The sequence below is a fragment of the Lupinus angustifolius genome, chromosome LG05, assembly GCF_001865875.1.
Source record: "Lupinus angustifolius cultivar Tanjil chromosome LG05, LupAngTanjil_v1.0, whole genome shotgun sequence".
Taxonomy (NCBI): Eukaryota; Viridiplantae; Streptophyta; class Magnoliopsida; order Fabales; family Fabaceae; genus Lupinus; species Lupinus angustifolius.
Window position 1 is genome coordinate 23,771,463 of NC_032013.1, and position 18,640 is coordinate 23,790,102.

At 29.7% G+C, this 18,640-nt stretch overlaps 3 protein-coding genes across 7 annotated transcripts; all 3 read right to left on the reverse strand.

Annotated features, from left to right (window-relative positions):
- On the reverse strand, positions 5,043-6,811 carry LOC109347221 (MATH domain and coiled-coil domain-containing protein At3g58210-like). Of its 2 annotated transcripts, none has more exons than XM_019586926.1 (4): positions 6,720-6,811; positions 6,498-6,649; positions 6,231-6,385; positions 5,043-5,980 (listed from the first exon to the last, which is right to left on the reverse strand). In XM_019586926.1, the coding sequence occupies exons 2-4, from the start codon at positions 6,614-6,616 to the stop codon at positions 5,085-5,087; spliced, it is 1,170 nt and encodes a 389-aa protein (XP_019442471.1). In that variant the 5' UTR covers positions 6,617-6,649; positions 6,720-6,811; the 3' UTR covers positions 5,043-5,084. The 2 variants fall into 2 exon arrangements, with proteins under 2 accessions (XP_019442471.1, XP_019442472.1); XM_019586927.1 differs by having other exon boundaries at positions 6,775-6,810.
- LOC109348266 (MATH domain and coiled-coil domain-containing protein At3g58270-like) lies at positions 8,060-10,520 on the reverse strand. Of its 4 annotated transcripts, none has more exons than XM_019588615.1 (4): positions 10,342-10,520; positions 10,017-10,142; positions 9,540-9,694; positions 8,060-9,006 (listed from the first exon to the last, which is right to left on the reverse strand). In XM_019588615.1, exons 2-4 carry the CDS (start codon positions 10,136-10,138, stop codon positions 8,216-8,218), a joined length of 1,068 nt encoding a protein of 355 aa, XP_019444160.1. In that variant the 5' UTR covers positions 10,139-10,142; positions 10,342-10,520; the 3' UTR covers positions 8,060-8,215. The 4 variants fall into 4 exon arrangements, with proteins under 4 accessions (XP_019444160.1, XP_019444157.1, XP_019444159.1 ...); XM_019588612.1 differs by having other exon boundaries at positions 10,017-10,147; XM_019588614.1 differs by having other exon boundaries at positions 10,338-10,520.
- Positions 12,333-18,246, reverse strand: LOC109348267 (rhomboid-like protein 15). Its single transcript, XM_019588616.1, has 13 exons — positions 17,988-18,246; positions 16,995-17,160; positions 16,605-16,908; positions 16,219-16,251; positions 16,051-16,142; positions 15,899-15,972; positions 15,086-15,180; positions 14,929-14,998; positions 14,397-14,572; positions 13,572-13,623; positions 13,424-13,480; positions 12,742-12,816; positions 12,333-12,625 (listed from the first exon to the last, which is right to left on the reverse strand). Exons 1-13 carry the CDS (start codon positions 18,027-18,029, stop codon positions 12,620-12,622), a joined length of 1,242 nt encoding a protein of 413 aa, XP_019444161.1. The 5' UTR covers positions 18,030-18,246; the 3' UTR covers positions 12,333-12,619.

Sequence of the window (18,640 nt, forward strand, 5' to 3'; positions counted from 1 at the left end):
GACATTGATTTTGACGAATATTTAGAAGCACATAAGTATGAATATTATTAAATGTATATTAGTAATATTGTGTAATAATTTGATAAAATAAAGCGAAATATATAGAAACACAAAAATTGTGAATTAATTTCATTAGATATGTTTTCTAATGTAACGACACAATGTCTTCATAACTTTTGTCGTATAGTAAGACATGATAATATTTTAATCGTCAATAAATTGACAAATTATGCAACATAATGATCAAATATATAGTAAGGCATGATAATATATAGTAATATGAACTCATATGATATAAATAAATATTTGATCATAAAAATCATGAGTTTCATAATTATTATTACAAATTATCAAATATATAAACTAATATTGTTATATGATTATATCTGCAATGTTAATAACAATGGTAAGAAATAAAATAAAATAAATCAAGTGTAATCAATTGTCTATATTTAAATATTTCATGTATTTTGGATTCCTAAAGAGGATTTGCTATAAATTAGTTTGTTATTTATTTTTGTATAAAAACAAAATAAATAAATCTATGAAAAATAAACAAAAAAATTAATGAAAATGAGAACTGGTCTATAAAATAAGAACAAATCTACAAAATAAACACACATCAATAAAAAACGCACTTTAAATAATATTTTTATTTGTCATTTAATTTTATATTGATTCGTTTATTTTGAAAATATATTATCTCTCAACCAATTATAAGTTATGAAAATATATTTCCTCTCTCAATCAATTGTAAGTTATAACTCCTATATGTGTATTTTATTTAAGATTTTATATATATAATGAACTACTCAATAATAACAATTCTCACATTAAAATTGTGAGAATAGTAAATCTGACATTATAACCAATCATGTATAGTTCGTAGCTCCATATATATATATTAAATCTTATATTTAAGAAGAATGAATGATATGACAGACTTTCGGCAATTTAAGATGCAACTGATAAGAATGAGGACATAGAAGTTAAGAAGAATCAATGAAATCAGATTATGCTCATAAATATGACATTCATGTTGACCTATCATTAAACAGTTATTATCAAAATTATTTTAAGTTTTAACTGAAATATAATCATAGAATCAATATTATGCTACTCTTGCTCAAGATTAGGTAGCAAAATGATATTTTAACAATTTTTTTATAAAATTGAGGAGAAATGATGAAAATACTAAATTGTTAAATATTATTTACTTTTTTCTTCCTCTTTACGATCTCGTCACTGTTCATGTCATCTTCAACATTACAATAATGATTATTTTGAATAGAAAATTCTATAAACAAATAAAGAAACAACAAAGGGATATAGAAAAACTAACGTGCAATGATGCTTCAAGGGTGAACAAATAATAAGAGACACCAGATCAAATAGAACTATCATTGATGTCCTTGTCATTAAAGACATCTCACTTCTCTAGTTATCCAACAATAACAATATATCTACAAAATAAACAAAAAAAGATTTTAATACAACATCTTCAAAGAAACAAATCAATGAATAGATCTACATGCGTAAAATCATTTTAAAATAAGAAATTTTGAAATGCAAGAATGATATAAATCAAGAAGAGAGAAAAATGGTTGAAGAAAAGTAGAGTAATGAAATGAAGGAGTAAAAAAAGAGATGAGATTATCTAATTAGTAATAAAATGAGAGAGAAAAATATGGAATAAAGAAGAAGAATAAATGATAAAGAGATGTATCAAGAGATAATAACCAATGTTATGGTGCGGTGGGGTGTATCGGAGGTGGTAAAATTCTTTGAGGGAAAAAACTTTTGTTGTGAGTGTGACATATGGCAATTGAAGGAGGTGATGACACATGTATGTGGGGGAGTTTTTTTTATTATATAGGTAATAGATTAATTTTTTGAGTTGTCTAAATATACCAATTCAAGCTGAACCATACAGTTTAGGAACTTTAACCGAGCCGAACTTGAGCAAAAAAATAACTCTTGTCAAATTCAAGTCGAGTTTCGAGCTAAGCAAATTCGTATCGAACTAAATCGAGCTAAGCTTTAATTTGACTCAATTCGGCTTATTTACCGCCCTAAGTATATCTATACATACCCTTAAAGACGATCAAACTTTGTGATAGCTAGAAATAAAGGTTGTGATGGCTACATGACAACTTTGCCAATTTTTTTATTTTTATCATTAATATAATTCAAATTTCAAATGCAAACTTAAGATACTACTTGGAAAGAATTTTGTGTATGATCGACATGAGTGCAAGAAGCCACCTCTAGTTTATGGGCCCACATGCTATATATGTTGGTAATTTTAAATTGCATTGTTATATAGGTTAGTAGGTTACCATTATATATATTATTAATTGATATATGTTATTAAATTGTTATATATATTACTAATTGTGAATTATATTGTTATATATATATATATATATATATATGGTTATTTGTGTTCTTCATCCTAAATTATATAATTTTTATGTACATTAATAGTAAGCATTGATGGGTTTTAATTTATTTACTTATCTATTTATGATTTATATTGTAAGATAATATTAATAATAGTAGTACTGTTTTTCCATTTATAGACAAACAATGCCTCATGAAATACATTTTAAACTTTCAATTGATGAGAATTTAAAAAACAAGATAAAAACTGTGGAATCGAACTGGACCAAATCATTCATGACCAGTTTGATTCCTAGAGTAAAATGGATAGTTAATTGAAGTGAACTGAACCATATTTTATATTCGATTCGGATACTGAGTTGCATAATAAATCCAATCAAACTGAACTTTTATGCTCATAATGATAAGACACATGTTGCGATATTAAAAATAATAAAAAATCAAACATAACTCTTTAATATGATATCTTCAACCTCTTAACTAGTATTGATAAAACTAGCCAAGAGCATGGGTCCACATGCTATTATTGTCTAACAAGGCATAAAAATTGTGTCCATTACACATTTCCTTCCATCATGCTCATTTTGAAGAGCATGTTTTTCTAGCCGGCATGGCAGGTTGGCCATTAAGCAAATTGAGATATTTAATTTATATAGTTTCATACGTTCTCAAAAGAAAATTTAAATTTAAATTTTCTCAAGGTTATATTTAAATTTTTCTTCAAAAATTAATTATATATAATTTTAAAAATGATATAAGATTATTGGTTTAATTTTATTTGATTTTTTTAATAAAAATGAAATTTTGGATATTCCTTTTTACATTTAAAAAAATACACCAAACATACACAAGCTCATCCCCGTAGTGTTTATAATAAGCATAACATAACACTTTATGTACTCTTTTGTCCACCCTAATTTAGATGGATATTATGTGAACAAAAGGTCACGTGACCAAAATTAGTAATATTGACCTTAAGAATTACTCTTCCAAAACAATATACATTAGAGCACACAAAAAATTAAGGGTTTCTTTGCTTTCAAGAAAGGTTTTCTATTTTTATTTCATGTTTGCATTTCCAAAAAACATGTTTGTTATTATCATTTTCAAAACTCTTCACTCTAAACTTCACAAACGAGAGGATAATTACTCTTGCAAATAATTCAATTCTAAATTTTAATCATTAATATAATCTAGCCATTGTTATGTTTGGAGAGAAATAAATAAAGTTTATTAGGAAGATACGTGGTAGTCTAAACGAGTGAAATATTCATTCATTGATTAGAATAATTTGTTGATTAATAGGGATAGTAATTGAAAAAATATATTCCTTCCATTTTATATTTTCTGATGTTTAAGGTTAAACACATAATTTAAGAAATTATTAAATGATATAAAAATTTGATATCATTTGATTAAAAAAAAATTAATACATATTGAAAATTGAATTAAAAAGAAGTGAATAAATAGATGTGAAAAATAGAAGTATTAAATAGGAGTAAAGATGGAAAATAAAGTATAAATGTATACTAGGTTTCTAAAATATTAAAATATTTGAAATTATATGGAAATTTAAAACATCAAAAGATATGAATCAAATGAAGTAACAAAAGATTTAATAAAAAAATAACACTACTTCATTATTGAAAATGTTGAAAATGATATTTTTTTATTTTCAGAATTTTCGAAAAATGGAGCTCATATTTTCTGAAAAATGGAGCTCATATTTTCTGAAATATGAAATGAAAACAACACGACCAATATATTTAACCTCCTTTTCTAATTTTATTGAAAATAAAAATAGAAAATAATAAAAGCAAACCCACCCTAAATTATCACAAACAAAATCACCAATAAGTCAAATAAAATAAAAATATCACTAATCAAAGTCATTCAACAACAAAATTTAAAATTCAATCGTGGTTGTAGTTCTGCACATGGCAAATTCGATTAGTGTAACTGTGTAAGGATCAACCTTAAGATATTACATAGAAGTTTTTTATACTTTTTTTATAAAATTGAAATATAATACTGTAAAATTTTAAAACTTTAAAATTGTAATATAATATTTGTTAAAACTAAGAAAAATAATTACTCTTCCTTGCTATGTTTTAGTTAAAAATGTCATACACTATAAAGACTTTAGGAATATTATATAAATCCAACTAGATAAAATAAAATCATATATTTTTCTATAAAATTGATTAACATATTATGCTACATCATAAAGAAAGTCACTTGATCATTGAGTTTAACAAAGTCAAAATATTAATTTTAATATTATTCTCACAATTGTTAAGTTGAATATAGTATCAAAAGTTCTTACATTTTCACTAAGTTTGGGAAGGACAAATGAAATATCTACACAAGGTATAATAATGACAAACTAGGAAGCTTTTTTCAAATCTAAATACAAACATTCTAACAAACAACAATGACATATCAGTGTTCATACTAAATGATGAACAAACATATTTGTGGTAGCAATAATCACACTTTAATAGGACCAACTTTCCACAACCTCATCAATTACAACAATTAGAACATATGGAACACAAGTATACCAGAATCAGTTCAAAGTACAATATGCACCTAATCAAGATAAAGCACACTTAGGACTTAGGAGCATTCATATACACACATGATATAATGTGTTATGTAACATGTGCAAGTAGCATTTTTTATATTTCATAGCCCATTTCTGCATTTATGTCTCTCTCTTCAAAACCATTTTCAACCTCTTCCAAGTTTCTCCTTACAATCTCAAGATCTACTTCTATAACAGCTAGTTTTGTTTTTAGCTTCCTCACTTCAATCTCCAAATCAATCATACTCTCTCTAAGATTTTTCACTTTCTCTGCCTTTTCCAAATAGGCTTTAATATTCAATGCAGATTGAACATGTGGTTCCAACCAAGTCAAGTTAAATCCAAACATCTGAGCTTCTTCCCATAGACACTTAAGGTGTTTGCATGCTTCCTCATTCATATTCTTCACCTTCATAGTCTTTAGAAAGTAAAGAATATCACCCAAAGTTGTTAATGACCATAGAATGTATTCATGACCTTTTCTCATTAGGTTTTCTATCAATGAAGGATGCCTCAAACAAACCTCTTCCAATAAAGGATAAAAAGGTGTTGCTTCTGGTCCTAAACTATTGATATTTAGGACCTCACTAAGATGGATCAAGGGCTCTACCTTAGTTCCATCATCATATATAAAAGGGTATAAGGGTGGAGCTGTAGGCTCATAATATGTTTGTTTAGGACTTTGTGTATCTTCTAAGGGTGGTTTTATGATTTCAAACTGTACATATTCAAGACTTGGTGTCTCTTCTAGTTTTGTTTGTATTGTGGAACTCATTGTCTCTTCTGAATATTTTGTTTGTCCAGCTATAGAGACACTATGTGTTAGACATGGAATAGTAACATTAAATTTATTATCAGAGACAATAACATGGGCTTCAATGATGCAGTTATCATTTATGAGAAATCCTTCTTTAGGATTATAGAAGTCAATGACATTTATGAAAGATGAACCCCAAATTCGATATCCAGTGTTAAATCTCTGTTGAGTCTCTGCAAATTACAAACATCAGGAATCAATCATTTGTTAGGACTACATTTGATACAGTCATTTAGAAACAAATGCAAATGAATTGTTACAACCAATTAAAAGAAGCCTAATTCAAATAGCATTTAACATTTGTATATCACATATGAATTTATAACAAAGTATATATAGCATTATTCCTATATATATATATATATATATATATATATATATATGAATGAATGTTCAAACTAAGGATTATTTTGTGGATGATACCTCTTATAATTGATTTCTCTCTATCCATTTGATTAACTAGAACCAACTTGAAATAGGCAAATTTCCTCCATCTATATGTTGGTATGTTACCTGAAACCTTCAAAGACAATGATAAATGGTCCACACTTTTCCCTATTGGATCCATAATAATCCTCCTGAGATTAAATCAGAAATAAACTTAGAGACATATATGACACTTATATTTTGAGTCACATATAATCAATCAAATAGTTAAAAAAAGTTATAAGTTTATGCTATTCATATTACCATCTACAACCACCTATTTCAAAAGATTCAGACTCTAGTTTCTTGGTGTTCTTTGAGAAGCTTTCAATTATCCATGTGAATTTCTCAAGATTAATCCCTGTTCCATGATGATTCTCCATTCCAATTGTTTTCAATATACACCTGCTATGCTACTACAAAATAAAAACAAAACAAGGTTCAGAATAAATACTCTATAAGGATTTATAGAATATATATACATACATATATATATATATATATTGCAAATATGAGGCATATACAAGAAATAGTGGCATACCAAGCCTATGGTGAGAAACAAACCTTGATGGAAAAATAGAAGGAAGAGCTTAAGAGAGGTGAAGATAATTGTGTAGAGATAAAAGTCAAGTCAAATGAGGCTATGCAGAAAACTTTTGTAAGAAATTTGAACATGTCATAATCAGAAACAGCAACAAGGCATAACCAATGAAATTTGTCAGAAAAAACTTGCTTAGAATACTTTGTGGTTCATTTATCCTTTTAAAACAACCAACTTGGATTTCTTGGTTTTCTTTATTTGATTGCATTGATATACTCTAAAGAATATAAAAACATATTCAAACACTTATAATTATATAAAAACATGCTATCTTTTTTGCTTTCTTAAACAATATCCTAACCTCTAAATTAAAGAGTAGAATAGTTATAAAAGGTTGGTTTTCTTCACATCATTGCCACTTTATGTATATTTGTTTAATCTAGATGTTTTTCTCAGTCAAATGAATAGATTGATAATGATGATGATGACTGAATAGTTCTGCCTCAGTGGAACCTTTGGTTCTTGGTTGTCCATGAATGCATACAAATGACACCAACACCATTATATTTGATTATTTATGCAGATAAATATACATTAGAAAGGATGATATTTATTAATTATTCCACTAGGTGGGTCGACATTGAGCGATGGCATAATACTTTACGTGTATCGACAAATCATTGATCTCTAAGCAACAACATTTATTAAAAGCAAAGATTAAATATACTGATTTTTTTGTTATAAAAATTTATAAATGTAGTCCTGCTTAAAGAAGTTTGAGCATAACAATATGCAGAAGGGTATTACAAACAATTTGCTAATAACATTGTTAATGTTTTAAATATGGATTGAAAATCTTAATATTTCAGTCAACTCTTTCTTGCAAACAAATTTGTTGTTAATAGTTCTTTCCTTCCATCATTTAATAAATTGGTTTTATTGTATGTATTTTTTCTAACTTTGACTAAAATTGGCTGCAAGATGCATAATCAATGACAGAACTATTGGATAACAATAAACATAAGTCTCAACCTCAATTAGTTAGAACTATGAATAATTATTGATTGAGGATGGTTACTTTGAATAATTATTGGTTGAGTGTTTAAAGAATGATATGGTAGATAGTGACCAAATAAGAAATTTCTTAATCAATTGCAAGAGAAGAGCTATGCATGATTGCACATAATTTCTAAAGCTTTCTAAGTTTATATATGAATTGGTCCAATTTTGATATATAGGATCCACAAGTGCATGTGTTTAACATACAAATCAACCATTGTTGTGCAACATCAAAAATGGGGTAAACAAAACATTATCTGCAAAAATCATTTACCAAAGTAAAAGTATCATACAAACAAACAGACAAAACATTTCCCCCATAATTTGTAAGGAAAAGTAATCTAAACAACCTTAACCAAATCTAATTTACCTTACATGAAAGTTATCTAAACATGTCATAGCCTAATGTTGCATTAAAATCAATCTCAGTAAAACCTTTTCTTGCTTCTATCAATGCTTTCCTTGCAACCTCAAACTCAGCTTCTGTAGCAGCCAACTCTCCTCTCAACCTCTTCATTTTAATCTCCATAGCAACCACACTGTTCTGTAGAGTTTTCAGTGCTAATGTTCTTTCCAATTGAACCTTCACACCCAAGGCATTGTGAACATGAGGCTCCAACCAAGTCAAGTCAAATCCAGAGGACTTATTAAGTTCATCCCACAAAATGCATAGTTGATTGCATGCATCTTCATTCATATCTTTTACCTTAGTTGTGTTGAGAAAATGTAGAACTTTGCCTAAAGATATAAATGCCCAAACTTTGAATAAATCAGATTTTTTCTTCTGGCTCCTAATCAAGGAAGGGTGATATATGCAAACTTCCTCTAATAATGGGACATAAGTTTTTTCTTCATTTCCTAATTTCTCAAAATCTAAGATGTCTCTTAGTGTCAAATCTGAACCTTGAACTTCCTTTGTGGAACTATGTGTCTCACTTTCATCTGATGATTCTATTTCTTGTTTACCTGATCTAGAACCATTGGTTGGAGCAATATTGTTCAAGTTTTCATTTTGAATATTAGTGTTAAGTGCAACATCTGAGACACAAATATGAGCTTCAATTATGCATGTATTGTTCACAAGATACCCTTGTTTAGAGTCCAAGAAATCATTGAGATTCAAGAATGGCGATCCCCAGCTTCGATGTCCTCCATTGAATTTCTGCAGAGTCTCTAGAAATGTATGCAAAAATCAGGGTTTAGAATTACACTTCTAACAAAAATAAGGAGTGATTACTCTATAAACATAAAGCACCTAAGTTTGGTGCACAAGGCTAGTCAATTATCATGCTATAACTAAATGCAACTGCATTTCCATTAGTTGGGTCGGCTATATGAATCGAATGACGTCATAATGATCTCTCATAAATCATATCTATTGACAAAGCATTGAACTCTAAGTCTTTTTTATCATCTTCCTTATGGTTTTTCTTGGACTCCCTCTTCCTCTAGGAATTGGACCAGCTTCCATTTGATCTATTCTCCTTAGAGGGTCTTCTTTAGTCTCATTTGCACATGTCCAAATTACCTAAGACTTCTACCAGTCTGCCTAACACAACCTTCACCATTAACACAACCTTCACCCGGATAAAATGTAAAGGTTATGTTAAGCAGTCAACAACAAACGTAAAACTTTGTCGAATTAATACTTATCATACAACAAAAACAACAAAGAGGGAGAGAACAGTTAAGATTGATATATGTACCCTTTACAACTGACTTGTTGCCATCAACTTGGTTAATGAGAGTCAACTTGAAATATGTGTTTCTGCCCCATCCATAGGGTGGTAAAGAATCAGCAACCATCAAATATAATGAAAAATGTTTAACATCCTTCTTTAATGGATACAAATGGATCCTCCTGCTCATGATTATGACAAACACCATAATTAATGAAACTATATATACCAACTTACACAACTAGTCCATAGAAAAAATAGCAAGTTCAAAAGTAAGAACAAGGATCTCTTATCCTAAATCATGTCCCGCACCAATAAAATCATAGCAAAACAGACAAAAACGATACTTCACTTTTTTTTAATTGACATGACATGTTTTTATTGGCGCGGAACAAGATTTGGGACAACATATCCTTGTTCCAAAAGTAATGACATAAAAAAATTCATTTTTGTTAAGCATATAACTATGAATAATTTGTAGAGCTAGAATTCATTTGCACATACCATTTACAACCTTGGATTTGAAACTTCTTAGATTGTAGATTCATAGTGTTTTGTTTTGAGAAATTCTCAATTTTCCATGTGAATGTCTCAAAATTAAGACTCGTTCCTTGCTGATTTTCCATTCATCTGAGCTGCCATTATAAAAGAATAAAGGAAAACAATAGTGAGGATTGATTCATGTACATGTATATAGCAACAAAAGTTTCAAAGAGTAGAGGTATGTAGAAAATTGAATAATTTATAAGTGCTCTAAAGTAATATAAAAAATGTTAATATTTAACACAATAGTGGGAACATAAAAAAAGAGAATTTTGTACATACATACATGAGTAGTGTTAGAAGATATATTTGGCCAAGCTCCTTAAAAGGGTCATAAATAATATTGTTGGTGCCATTTAGAAATGTGATGAGCTTGTAGTCATGAATCTAAGAAGCATGAATGAAGGAAAGAGAGAGAAGAAATAGAATGCAAGAAGGTGAAGGAAATGAAGCCCAAGTCAACAACCTTTGTTTTGTTAGGAAGGATGATATGCCAACTCCATAATTCTAACTATATCGACAAATATTAGTTGTCTTTAAGGATGTCTCATTTCCTGTCCTGGATTAATAAGACATTATCACGTAAATAAAAAACAGTAATTTTATATTATTTATTAAAATTTAATTGGTTCGGGATAAGGAATAAGACATCTTTGGAGATAGTTGATCTTTGTCCTAATTAAATTAAACATACCAATAAAGATAATTATTTTTCTTTGGTTTTAAAAAAAATTGATTATAATCTTATGTCATTTAGTATTGCTTGTGTTTTATAATAAGGATTAAATAACTAAAGATTCCAAGGGTGACATGTAGGGACATATATACCATTACCAAGAAGGTACAATTACATAAATTTAGTCTTTTAAAAAACCAAAGAAATAAAACTTTAAAGAAAGAATCAAAGAACTTGAGCCTAAGTTGACCATTATAAATTCACAATGTTCTATATCTAGTTAATATGTTTAATTATATTTTCATATTCATAATCTTTATAAAACAATTAATAGATAGGAATAGTGATGATCAAAGCAAGAATAAACATAGAAAACTCACATAAAAGAAGAATTCTACTCTTCAATTTTGTAGCATGCAGCATGACATGAGGAATTGCAATTCAATTGTTACGTTTTTTTATATGACATATAAACAATTCCACTGTCAATTATTCAATTATTATTATAAATTTTGTGGCTTGCACGACATATGAAGCTCATTATTAAACTGTAGAACTGCTTTATTATATGTTTATACATTTATTTTAACATATATGAGTATTTATCATCATACATGGACCTTTATTAATGTGTATGTTTTATCTTCATAACTTATATAATCGTTTTAATTAGCTTATATGAGTTGAAAAGTTATGGAACCACTAGTTGAACTCAACTACTAGTCTATGAAAGATAATCCAAGATAGGAGATTGATATGGAAAGTAATAGGCAGATGTCATTGATGAGGACAAACGAAAAAAAAAGTGTAATATCTATACATTATCAAGATAAGTATTTATATAGTTATTATATCATTTGTTTGTATTACTTTTTTGAATAGTGAATGACATTAAAAATGAATAATAGATGATAAAATAACAATTTATAAAATTCTTACACTATCGGTATAATATATTATTTTTTTCTCAAAAAAAGTATTGTTTGTCTTATTTGCATGGTTGGTGGGGAACAAATAGGACCAAACGGACTAATGACAGATTTTTTCTACTCAGTTTTGCATAAAATTCCATTGCAATAAAACAATTTAGTGACCTGTATTGATTGGTTAACATGAATTAATGTTCATCTTTTAAAACTAGTGTTTATATTTTATTTTAATCTCAAATGAAATAGTTTTCCTATATTTTAACCTTATTTTGTTTGTTTTTTCAGGAAAGATATTTGCATCATCTTAATTAATAGTGCACATACAATTAACTGAATACTAGATTATAAATATCTGGTTGACCGAAAATAAATTTTAATGTACTTGATCAATGGAAATATGAACCAAAATGAATAGAAGATACTGAATAGCCAGAATTTGTGTAAAAATGATTGAAGGACTTTTCTAACCTTTGAATAGAAGAATAGTTCTCACTATTTTGAATCATCTAAACAATATCCTTCTAAAAAGTTGACAAATAATTTTAAACGTATGGCATTTTTCAAAATGAAAATAAAATAAAATAAATATAATTAACCAGTGATAATTATATTTCTTTATAATTAGATTCCTTCTATAGTTCTATATATATATATTTTATTTATATGAACATGGCAAAAATCTCCCCTTAAAAATATGAACAGTGTTATGGGCTTATGGCATTAGTAACACTTGTGCTGATTATTACATATGTTAAACTTTGCAACTGTTTCTAAATAATAGAATTTTCTATAGCTATTAGTTTCCACCATTTATGTCACTGAATATGACATTTCTGTTTGTTAATGATGGGGTCCAAGATTAAACACAGTGAGTTATTATTAGATAGATGAGATAGCCAATTGAATCCACATGGCAGAGAAGACTTTGAAGACTTTCAACATTGTCTTTCTTGCCATATTTAATCCTGCACATGCAAATGCAAATGCCCAATAATTTTTCTATAAAAAAATCAAGAAACATATACACAAACATGTAAACATGAATAACAGTTAAAAATGTTAAGAATAAGTTATGTTGGACCTGTTGGCTCATGAGTATTTCCACTGCAACATTAACATCGCCATCAGCAGCTGCAAGTGCCACTTCCACCTGCGTCTGAAACCAACCCAACAAAACTATGCATTAAATAAACTATACTAAACTAAATTGTAGCCTTTAATCTACATTTGATGCACATGCATCAGAATGATCCAGCGCTATATTTTTTTGTATAACCAAAGGTATTTCGTCACTATTATTGGGTAAGAAACTAATCTCTTCCGGGGTGCGTAACTGCCCCTCTCAACAAATATCGTTCCTAGGAATCGAATCTTTAAACTTTTAGTCATCCTGGACACCAGTAAAGCCTTACACCACTATACTAATGCCTTATTGTTACATGGCTACATTTTGAGAAGACAATTTCAGGGTTGAGTTATTTTCTTAAAGATATCACTTATCAAAGGACACCAAGACTGTCAAGATTTCTTTTTAATAAACAAAAGTATATTAACTAAGCTAAAAAGTAAGTTGATCTTATTAATTAGACCAAAGAGAAATACGAGAAATGGACCCATAAGGAGATCAAACAATGATAACGTTAAGCACTTGATCTTAGATGAGAAGATTATTCATTCTCAGGTGCAAAGACAAACAGAAGTTAGCAAAAAAAATATCAAATCATTTTGTTGTACATTTATAAGATATGAAAATTGAGTTTTACCCTATCAAAGCCCATTGATACAAGTTTTTTAATCCCTTCTTCTGAAGCAATTGCACCCTGCACTCAGAGAGAACAAAAATAATTAATATTAAATATCCAAATAACCAGAAGAAAACAAGAAAGTGTCAAGATCTCGATGTAAAGGAACCTGAGGTGGTGGAACAACTGCAGTTGCTGTTGGTACATTATCAGCTGAATGCCTAAATTGAATTAGGAAATTACATGAACTGATGAACATCATAATATCATTCATACACAGAAACACAAACTTCTGAAAAATATAAAGTAATACTAACTAATCCACACAAAAGATATTATGATGAGTTATCATACTCAGTTAGTTTCCGTTCCAATAATAATAAAAGATGGAGACTGTCCATTTTGTGTTACAAGCTTATTAGCTATAAGTTAGACATATATTATGGATGTACCTCGATTAAAATAATTGTGGACATATAAATTGAATTATTTACAGAGTATTTTGTTTCAAACGATTTTGATATTAACAGATTTTTGTGCTACAAGATAATTTAAGATAACTTAAACTTAAGATCATGTTACCCTTTTAATATATTTGGCTAAATAATCTGCAAATCCCTGAACTATTTTCAAATAGGTCCTTAAACATTAAAACGTTGTAACCGGATCTCTAAACCATTAAACCATTTGTAATTGGGTCTCTAGAGTAGGGTTCTGTTTGCGTATCGTTTGTGGGTCTGACAAAACTGCCTTGGCTACCTTGTATGATTTCCAAGTTGAAGTGTTTATGACATGATCACTTAATATATGCATGTCATTTACTCAACGAGTAGACTTGCGTATGCTTGATTATCTATAAGACAAAAATATCTTGACCTAGAAACCTTCCATCACCGGCATGGGAGGAAAAGATAATTTAATCAGCGTACTGACATTTTTACTTATAACAAACAACCACCATAAATAATCAATTCTGCTAAAAACTATTTCTTACCTTCCTCCTGATAGTTTTCGGTTGGTACCGAGAGTGGATTCTAAAGGATGATTGGGACTGCTATTGTCCAAGAGGCTAGCATGAAGATTTGAATCTGAATGAAGATGAGAAGCCATTTGACCTTGACTAGCACCGAGGGTCCTTCCCCTCCCAGGGAACCTACTGTCCTCATTTGTCTGCAAGAAATCACATAATACAATCAAATGCCTATAAATCATAGAGCAGAAAGTGTATGAATAACCACAATATTAACCTGCAATGAAAAATCACTTCAATCAAATGACAAGAGAACTCTTTGTACTACACTTCTATAAGGTCATACTAGCAAACTTTCATAAATTTAACTCCACAAATATTGACATCACTAAAAGACCATATTATAGCTCAACATACTCTTGTCCTGAATGTGAATTGCAGTTTCATTTCACTTGTTAACATAATGTGTAAAGTAACCAATGTCATGCCAACAAAGGCTTACAACATTATCTGAGAGTCCACCAAAGGCACTTGCAAAATGAGATGACTCACATACCTGAGCAGACACTCCCCTTTGAGGCATAAATGATGATAGGTTCCTCCAGATATTTCCCGGAAGTATTCCACTGCACGTTAAAGCAAGGATTTAAAATGTAGATTAATAGACATCCACTGCTACTATTAAGGTTTAGTATGAAAACTACAATACTTACCTGGATGTTGAATTTTCGCTTGTATGTGTAGGGATATAACTAGAAAGATTTCCGCCAGTACAAACAATAAATTTGGGACGTCTCACGCACGACGACTGGAAGTGAAGAAGATAAACATATAGACTAATAAAGGTCCATACATGGAGATAAATATGCATATATGTTAAAACAAAAGTAAAAACATATAATGAATGTGTAGTTGATGTTTTTTCCAGTGTTCTTTTCATTTCCAATATATATCTTGTTCAGAATATCGATCCGTTTTCTGAGTTCAATTAGCCAAAAATAAGGGGGGAGTTATTCAAATAACAAACTCTAAACACTCAAGTGGTTAATTAACAAAATATACAATTAAGAATTTAAACTCTCTCTGAACATGATTAACAGCTTGAGTAGTTTATGTTGCTAAAGCATTTGACTAAACTGATATTTTGGGAGTTAACTATTTTATTTACATAAATTTAGTACGATTTTTCACATCAGTTAATCAATCAAGTGAAGCATGTGTTAGACAAACTCATCAAATGCCTAAAAATTATATTTGATAGTAGAAGGGGGAAAGGAAAAGAGTCATCAGACGAGAAAAGAAATTTGTGACAACCCAAACATTTAGAAAAATAATGTAGATGAACAAAGCTTGGCACAATGATAAGATTGCCAGGTATAGACAGCAAACAATAATGAATGGAAATTAACACACATCTGATATAGGTTTACAGTCACCAACTCATTCAACTTAATATCATGCATCTCGCAATTGCAATTTTTCACATCATGGTACAATACCAAAGCCAAGTCCAGAAAGATACTTACAAGCCAGGAGGAGGATTCAATGGATGAATAAAAAGATGTCCTGGGTATGAGGAAATTAAACAAGCCATGTGTATCTGAAACATTAAGCATAACATTATAAAGCCTGAAGTGAAATAGAAATCAAACAACAGAAAGAATGAAATCAGACTGACATGCAAACCCAGATAAGATGCCACAGAGGTGTCCAAGTAGTGAGACGTTTTGCATGAGAAGCTGAAACACTACCAACAAAAAGAATGCATACCTAAAACATAACATGCCTAATTATCATAAAAGAGAATCACAAAGATGAAATAAATATTGTGAAAAACTAGACTCACCACTTAGCAGGCACATTAAACAATCCAAACACACTGCAAAATGTATAGAATAAGTTAATAAATATGTGAACCCTTAAAAATTGAATGCAATTTAGCACATTTAACACATGCATACTGTCTTCTCAGTAAAACAAGTGAAGGAAACTGTTGCAGCATTAGCACTCAATTCTCCCACTTCAGATATAGCACTCTCAAAATAATCATTAGCATTAAAAACACTCTTCAGCAATGTTACGACTTCAACAGTGAACATCCTTGAAAAGCTTCAAAGATGTGGTTTGAGTTCTGATATTGTCTTAAAAAAGGTAATCATTATTAAAAACTTAAATAGTCTTTGCCCAATAATGATGAACTCCCCTGACAACATCAATATTTATATAACCAACCTCCTGGATTGAACTCCACTCAGGCTTGTCTCTATAACAATCATCGAAAAAAGAACTCCAGAGAAGCCTATTGCACACTCATACATGAGGTTCTCATACGGGTGAATAGGATTGTGTGCCACCAGCAGTGCTATGAGAACATGGAATAACGCATTGCTTGTAGCCAACAAAATGGTGACATATAGCAAGCGAACTGAGCCCATGATCCTCTCCAGCTCAGATCCCATGGGAATCAAAGCCGTCATGTTGAAGAAAACATGAAGCATAGAACCATGGAAAAGAATGGAGGTATAAATCCTGTAAACTGCATGATCAAAAACATCTGAGTATGACCAATCTAAACAGTTAGCTATAATATTGAGTGGTCAATATATAAAACAAAGAGAATACCTTGAAACCAAGATATAACAGCAGAGGGCAAGAAGCAAACCTCTGTGAAGGAATCATATCCAACCAAAAGACAAACCACATAAATAATACCACAAACAACCACCACAGCAGAAGTGAGAAATGGAATGTTTTCCCACCACTGATTCAACCTAGTAGACACCCCTGCCTGTATCAAGTATGCCAATAAGGAGAATTAATCAGAAGCATCACACACCTGAAGTACGTACAACAACAACAACAACGAAGTCTTCATCCCACTAGGTGGGGTCGGCTATATGAATCGAACGACGCCATAATGCTCTATCATAAATCATTTTCATTGACAAAGCATTGATCTCTAAAGTCTTTCTTAATCATTTCGTCTATGGTTTTTCTTGGTCTCCAACTAGGAATTGGACTAGCCTCCATTCGATCTATTCCCCTCACATAGGCTTCTACCGGTCTCCACCATACATTTCCAAACCACCTTAGGTGTGATTCTACCATCTTTTCTACAATAGGAGTTACTCTATAACTTTCTCCCTATTGCATTATTCCTGATCCTTTCTTGTCTAGCGTTTTCACTCATTCAATGCAACTTCCTCATCTCTGCTACATGCAGTATATTCTCTTGTTGACATTGTATCGCCCAATCATATCTATAAAAGACATATTTCTAAATGCTTCTTAATGATTTACCCTAAACCTAGATCTATATCTAACCATTCTACTAAGCAGATAATAAATTTTTCCAATCTACACAAACAAATTTGAATTCAAAAATTAAGGCAGCTATAGGTGTTAATTTCATAATTCGCTTTATTTTCATAGCTTCCAAGTTTTATTCAACCAAAATAAATCACACAACAAGTGAACACTGAATTAAAACTAAAATCTCGAAGCAAACATGCAAAAACCAAGCTTAATAATAATCAACACAAATTTCTCGGATACGTTTTCTACGGAAACAAAAGAAAACAAAAAGAGTAAGAGATAGAGGATCGAAGAAGAAACCTCAGAAACGATATTAGGTCTCATATTTGTGATTCTACGCATGCAATGAACTGAGTGGTAGTGATTTGGTATTTACAAAAGTGGATTCGAATGATCGCTTATTCAGTTTGTGTTCTGAATTTCTGATTCCAAAAACAATTAACTCATGAAAACGTGAATTTGAGTGTCAGTGTTTCTTTCTCGCTGATCCATAGTTTCATGATCAACGGAAATGGAAGTGGAAAAATCCAGAAGGGTCGAGGATCAACCTTTCTTACTAACCAAAATAACAAATAATGAATTATTTGCTTACTTAATAAATGACAAAAGTGTTAGTCATATTAAATTCCAAAAACAAATATTATTTTCTAATTTTTCATTTGGTCTCAAGGATATTTTTTATGTAAGTAAAGCCTTATACTACAATTTATCACTTATTCAATAGGAGTCCAGTACGATTAAAAATGAATTGTGAATAATGAACTTATAAAACTCATATACTATATATATATATATATATTTTCTCAATCTAATTTCTTAAAAATAATAATTTTTCAAAGGCTTGTTTTTCAATAGTACAATTTGTGCTAATTAAAAATGAATAGTAAATAATAAACTGATAATGTATAGATTTTTGTTAAAATAGTTGAGCTTTTTTAGTCGGTTAGTGTTTT